At 56.3% G+C, this 7,164-nt stretch overlaps 1 protein-coding gene across 1 annotated transcript; it reads right to left on the bottom strand.

Moving 5' to 3' along the window:
- Nucleotides 1–625: 625 nt before the first annotated feature.
- Nucleotides 626–6,363, bottom strand: LOC119780281 (5'-AMP-activated protein kinase subunit gamma-2-like). The gene is made up of 4 exons (XM_038280272.1): nucleotides 6,302–6,363; nucleotides 1,714–1,778; nucleotides 1,063–1,193; nucleotides 626–935 (listed from the first exon to the last, which is right to left on the bottom strand). The coding sequence occupies exons 2-4, from the start codon at nucleotides 1,765–1,767 to the stop codon at nucleotides 713–715; spliced, it is 408 nt and encodes a 135-aa protein (XP_038136200.1). The 5' UTR covers nucleotides 1,768–1,778; nucleotides 6,302–6,363; the 3' UTR covers nucleotides 626–712.
- Nucleotides 6,364–7,164: the final 801 nt, after the last annotated feature.

The raw sequence follows: 7,164 nt of genomic DNA, 5'->3' as shown, positions 1-7,164 counted from the left end.
TCCTTCCTCCATCCCTCCTCCATCCCTCCTCCATCCTTCCTCCATCCCTCCTCCATCCCTCCTCCATCCTTCCTCCATCCCTCCTCCATCCCTCCTCCATCCCTCCTCCATCCTTCCTCCATCCCTCCTCCATCCCTCCTCCATCCTTCCTCCATCCCTCCTCCACCCCTCCACCATCCCTATATTCAGAGATGTTCTGTTTTCTTTTCAGCTCTGCTCTAGAAATAATAATGATCCAGCAGGACCGGATCTCCTGATGGGCCGACCCGGCTTCATTTCTGGGTCACAGGTACCGCATTCTCATATCAGATCACTGTTTTACTTTCAGAGCAGCAGGAAACCTGCAGAACACAGATCAGCTGGTTCTGACCCGCTGCTGCCCCCCTCAGGCAGACCGGCTGCAGCAGAACCAGAACTCCTGGTATCAGAACCAGGACATTAAACCCGCTCCTGGTATCAGAACCAGGACATTAAACCCAACTGGGACCTCCCCATGCCAAACTGGGTTCCTCCTCCACCTCCTGAAGGCCATCAGGTGTCATATTACAGAGCTGACCAATCAGGAGCCTCGATCTTTCTGGTTCTACGGCCGGAACCAGGAAGTGGACTAAGGCCAAGTTGAGCATGTGGAACACCCAGAGGGAGGGGCCGTTTCTAGCAGACTCTGACCCTATTTAAACCCGACTAGAACGTCTGCTGGTTCTCCAAGGTTCTACTTGACTTTAGAACAGAAACCAAAGAGGTTCTGGTCCATTTGAGAGACCTGTTCAGAACTCAGGCTGCCTAAAACCCCACAGACCCACCAGCAGTCAACGCCATCCTCACCTCGGCTTTTCTCTCTGCGGTTCCGTCCAAGCAGTTTGACGGGGGTCGAAGGCGAGGGTTGCTGGTTTGACTCTTTGGAGGCAGACCTGAAGATCCCGCTGAAGCTCAGCCTGAAACACAGAGAGAGAGATCGGTTCTGATCCAGATGATCCTCATGTGAAGAACGTGGTTCTGAATGGTCTGAAGCACTGAATGAAACAGAAGTGTCTGGAACCGCTCTGGTTCTGCTGGGACTACCTGCGGTGAGACTTGGGGGGGGAGTCCTGCTGCAGGGGGCCGCGGGGGCCGGGGGGGCTGGGGGGACGGTTGAACGTAGAATGGTGGAAAAGACTCCTGGTGGGACTGGCAGAGCGATACAGCAGCTCACCCTGTAGGACAGGAGGACACATGAATGGCTGATGGTCCCTGAACTCATCGCTGGTCCCTGAAGGCACCATGCAGACGGGTGTCCACCCCTCTCTGTTAGCCAGGAGCCATCGCAGGCATTTACACTGACCTCAGTCAGCCTTAGCTCCACAGACCCAATCCTAATCCTCTGCTGCATGCCGTAACCATGACGTCACTGACCAGACACACCTGGATGAATCAGTTTGTCCAGGAATGTCCAGGAACAAAGAGCTGGACACAGAGTCCATTGTCCAGAAGTGGTTCTGGTCGGATTCAGGAAGCTAAACTTTACCAGAATGAATAAAGTCAGTTTTACCTCATTTCACTGCTTTAGTTCTGATCTTTCTGGTCTAAGTTTGGGTTTTACCTCCTGCTGGCTAACCACCAGCAGCTAGCTAACCTTACTTCCTCCCAGTGCCACAGGAAGTGACCTCAGCATCAGCAGAAAGTGACCATCTCCTAATGGGTTCAGGCTGGTCACATCAGAACCTGGACCCTCACCTTCCGGCGCCGTCCTCTGTCTGGCCGAGCTGGATCTCTGTCCTGGAAGGCCATGATGTGGACTCCTGCAGAGACACATGGGTGGAGTCAGACGCTGATCATGTGACTGCTCAGTCTCACCATCAGGTAACCATGGCAACATTAGGGAGGTTCCACAGCGAGGAGTTCAGTGGACCTCAGAGGAGGACAGGAGCTGTCCCAGCATCCTCTGCGTGTCCAGCGGGACTAAAGCCCCCGCTGACCGGCCCAGCTACGACCCGATTCAGCTACGACCCGGTTCAGCTACGACCCGGCCCAGCTACGACCCGGTTCAGCTACGACCCGGTTCAGCTACGACCCGGCCCAGCTACGACCCGGTTCAGCTATGACCCGGTTCAGCTACGACCCGATTCAGCTACGACCCGATTCAGCTACGACCCGGTTCAGCTACGACCCGGCCCAGCTACGACCCGGTTCAGCTACGACCCGGTTCAGCTACGACCCGGCCCAGCTATGACCCGGTTCAGCTACGACCCGGCCCAGCTACGACCCGGTTCAGCTATGACCCGGTTCAGCTACGACCCGATTCAGCTACGACCCGATTCAGCTACGACCCGGTTCAGCTACGACCCGGCCCAGCTACGGCCCGGTTCAGCTACGACCCGGCCCAGCTACGACCCGGTTCAGCTACGACCCGGCCCAGCTACGACCCGGTTCAGCTATGACCCGGTTCAGCTACGACCCGATTCAGCTACGCCCCGATTCAGCTACGACCCGGTTCAGCTACGACCCGATTCAGCTACGACCCGGTTCAGCTACGACCCGGCCCAGCTACGACCCGGCCTAGCTACGACCCGGTTCAGCTACGACCCGGTTCAGCTACGACCCGGTTCAGCTACGACCCGATTCAGCTACGACCCGATTCAGCTACGACCCGGTTCAGCTACGACCCGGTTCAGCTACGACCCGATTCAGCTACGACCCGATTCAGCTACGACCCGGTTCAGCTACGACCCGGTTCAGCTACGACCCGGCCCAGCTACGGCCCGGTTCAGCTACGACCCGGCCCAGCTACGACCCGGTTCAGCTACGACCCGGCCCAGCTACGACCCGGTTCAGCTATGACCCGGTTCAGCTACGACCCGATTCAGCTACGCCCCGATTCAGCTACGACCCGGTTCAGCTACGACCCGATTCAGCTACGACCCGGTTCAGCTACGACCCGGCCCAGCTACGACCCGGTTCAGCTACGACCCGGTTCAGCTACGACCCGATTCAGCTACGACCCGGTTCAGCTACGACCCGGTTCAGCTACGACCCGATTCAGCTACGACCCGATTCAGCTACGACCCGGTTCAGCTACGACCCGGTTCAGCTACGACCCGATTCAGCTACGACCCGATTCAGCTACGACCCGGTTCAGCTACGACCCGATTCAGCTACGACCCGGCCCAGCTAGGACCCGGCCCAGCTACGACCCGATTCAGCTACGACCCGATTGAGCTACGACCCGGCCCAGCTACGACCCGATTCAGCTACGACCCGATTCAGCTACGACCCGATTCAGCTACGACCCGGCCCAGCTACGACCCGATTCAGCTACGACCCGGCCCAGCTACGACCCGATTCAGCTACGACCCGATTCAGCTACGACCCGGTTCAGCTACGACCCGGTTCAGCTACGACCCGATTCAGCTACGACCCGATTCAGCTACGCCCCGGTTCAGCTACGACCCGGTTCAGCTACGACCCGATTCAGCTACGACCCGGTTCAGCTACGACCCGGTTCAGCTACGACCCGGTTCAGCTACGACCCGGCCCAGCTACGACCCGGCCCAGCTACGACCCGGTTCAGCTACGACCCGGTTCAGCTACGACCCGATTCAGCTACGACCCGATTCAGCTACGACCCGGTTCAGCTACGACCCGATTCAGCTACGACCCGGCCCAGCTACGACCCGGCCCAGCTACGACCCGGCCCAGCTACGACCCGGCCCAGCTACGACCCGATTCAGCTACGACCCGATTCAGCTACGACCCGATTCAGCTACGACCCGGCCCAGCTACGACCCGATTCAGCTACGACCCGGCCCAGCTACGACCCGATTCAGCTACGACCCGATTCAGCTACGACCCGGTTCAGCTACGACCCGGTTCAGCTACGACCCGATTCAGCTACGACCCGATTCAGCTACGACCCGGTTCAGCTACGACCCGGTTCAGCTACGACCCGATTCAGCTACGACCCGGTTCAGCTACGACCCGGTTCAGCTACGACCCGGCCCAGCTACGACCCGGCCCAGCTACGACCCGGTTCAGCTACGACCCGATTCAGCTACGACCCGATTCAGCTACGACCCGGTTCAGCTACGACCCGATTCAGCTACGACCCGGCCCAGCTACGACCCGGCCCAGCTACGACCCGGCCCAGCTACGACCCGGCCTAGCTACGACCCGATTCAGCTACGACCCGATTCAGCGAGGAGTTCAGTGGACCTCAGAGGAGGACAGGAGCTGTCCCAGCATCCTCTGCGTGTCCAGCGGGACTAAAGCCCCCGCTGACCGGCCTAGCTACGACCCGATTCAGCTACGACCCGATTCAGCTATGACCCGGCCCAGCTACGACCCGGCCCAGCTACGACCCGATTCAGCTACGACCCGATTCAGCTACGACCCGGTTCAGCTACGACCCGGCCCAGCTACGACCCGGTCCAGCTACGACCCGGTTCAGCTACGACCCGGCCCAGCTACGACCAGCTACTGATCAGAAACTGATCAGAATGCAGCAGAGCTTGATTTCTACAATGTACAGATCCGAGGCAGAAAAGGGTCCAGGTCCAGAACCTTTTTGGACAAGTCCAGGTCAGTTTTGGACGGGTCCAGGTCCAGGTCTGATTTAGACCGGTCCTGGTCCAGGTCCAGCTCTGGATTGGAATGGTCCTGGTCCAATTCCAGGTCAAATTTTGACAGGTCCAGGTCCGATTTAGACCGGTCCTGGTCCAGTTCCAGGTCCGATTTGGACAGGTCAAGGACCGTTTTGGACGGGTCCAAACCGCTCCCCACCAGGACTGGTCTGGACATGTCCGGGTCCAGGTCCAAGTCCAAGTTGAATGGGTCCAGGTCCGATTTGTATGGGTCCAGTTCAAGGTCCGATTTGGACTGGTCCAGGTCCAGGACCATTTTGGACGGGTCCAGGTCACGGTCCGATTTGGACGGGTCCAGTTCCACATCCGATTTGGACTGGTCCAAGTGCAGGTCCGTTTTGGTGGGTTCCAGGTCCAGGTCCGATTTTAGCGAGTCAAGGTCCAAGACTGGTTCAGATGCGTCCAGGTCCGATTTGGACAGGTCCAGTTACAGGTCCAATTTGGACCGGTCCTGATCCGGGTACAGGTCCGGTTCGGAATGGTGCTGGTCCAGTTACAGGTCCAATTTGGACTTGTCCTGGTCCAGGTCCGTTTTGGATGGTTCCAGGTCCGATTTGGACGGGTTCAGGTCGAGGTCCATTTTGGATGGTTCAAGGTCCGATTTGGACGGGTTCAGGTCGAGGTCCATTTTGGATGGTTCCAGGTCCAGGAACATTTTGGGCGGGTCCAGGTTCATGACCGGTCTGAACGGGTCCAGGTCCAGGACTGTTTTGGATGGGTCTGGGTCCAGGTCCGATTTGGACAGGTGCAGGTCCGATTTGGATGGGTCCAGTTCCAGGTCCAATTGGGACTGGTCCTGGTCCAGGTCCTGATCCGTTTTAGATGGTTCCAGGTCCAGGTCTGATTTTGTCGAGTCAAGGTCCAGGACTGGTTCAGATGGGTCCAGGTCCAGGACCGTTTTGGGCCTGCTGTTTCTGGTACTGGTGGACCCAGAGGTTCCTGCGGTGACATCATCATTAGACCGTTCCAGATCCACATCTGCTGAGGCAGCGATCAGAACCAGCGGGCCAGAGACATGCTGAGTCAGCCCAGGTAGCCATGACTCGGCGTTTTCCCACCCTCAGCCCTCTCTGGTTACCATGGGAACCTGACAGCTCAGCTGTGTCCTTCAGAAGTATCAAAGCGCTTCTGTTCAGCTGGACCGAGAGTTCAGGTTCTAGCAGAACCACCAGAGCAGCTTCCTGCAGTGCTGCGTTCTAATGCAGAACCAGAACCAGAACCAGAACCTCCCCTGCAAACAGCAGAGGAATCAGCCGGACCTGCAGAACTTTGCATCAGTAAATCTACATCACAGAACAGAACCAGGAGAAAACATGCTCCAAGTTCAAACCGGTTCAAGAACCAGGCTGATGGTGTCCTTCAGAGGTTCCCCAGTCCACCAGAACCAGCCGGTCGGTCAGACTAACATCTACTTTGATAAACACTGACCGCCTGCTGATCCCGTGAGGACGGTCTGACTGCCTGCTGATCCCGTGAGGACGGTCTGACCGCCTGCTGATCCCGTGAGGACGGTCTGACCGCCTGCTGATCCCGTAAGGACGGTCTGACCGCCTGCTGATCCCGTGAGGACGGTCTGACCGCCTGCTGATCCCGTGAGGACGGTCTGACCGCCTGCTGATCCAGACAGTTGAATCAGAACCGAACCAAAAGAATCAAACCGTCCCAAACAGAGAGAACAGGTTTACCTTCAGCTCTGAGATTCTCTGACGTTCCCACGCAGAGACCAGAACATCCATCCACCTGCAGCTCTGAGGCTCCTCCTCCAGGTGTCTGAGGCTCCTCCTCCAGGTGTCTGAGGCTCCTCCTACAGATGTCTGAGGCTCCTCCCCCTCCCTCAGGTGTCCAAGCAGGAACCAATCAAATCAAATGTAATGATAGAAACCTTAGTCAGTTAAATAACCTGCTGCTGTCATTCTGCACATCTCTGATGTTGCTGCTATTTTCAAATATCCATCACTGTAAAAATGTCCATAGCTGCATATTGGTTATTAATTCTCCAGTTTGATATTAGACTTAGACAGATTTATTTTATCATTTTGTATACACGAATTATATTGTGATTAATCTTGGTATACAGAGGAGGATCATTCCTGGATTTTACACCAGTCACCTTAATATAAGCCTACATTCCTATTTAAAATACAATAAATAAAAATAAATACATAGATTGACATATGCATGTTAGTGTCTCTAGGTAGGACTTTTTTTCTACCTGCTTTCAGACAAACGAAAAACTAAATCTGATGAGTCTCTTCCACATAATGCAGCCGCTGCCATCCATCAAACCAAGATGGAGCCTCAGAACCAGAGAACGCTTCATTACCTCAACGCCGAGCAGCAAATCAGAAACAGGATGTTGGCTGGAAGGGCTCGTCTAATCCAATCACGCTAGGTTGAGGGTTCTGGGGCCGGGCCTGCTGGTGCATCAGAAGCGGGCGCACAGTCTCCTCCCTCCGGCTGCTCTCCGTTGTCGTTGTTGCGGTACCAGAATTCCTCTTCACTGGTGAAAAAATCAAGATGCTTTTTGTCGTTAGACTATATAAACTTA

The sequence above is a fragment of the Cyprinodon tularosa genome, unplaced genomic scaffold (genome assembly GCF_016077235.1).
Source record: "Cyprinodon tularosa strain WSP-4 unplaced genomic scaffold, ASM1607723v1 ctg1585, whole genome shotgun sequence".
NCBI classification, from domain to species: Eukaryota; Metazoa; Chordata; class Actinopteri; order Cyprinodontiformes; family Cyprinodontidae; genus Cyprinodon; species Cyprinodon tularosa.
This window is presented reverse-complemented; position numbering and strand designations above follow the sequence as displayed.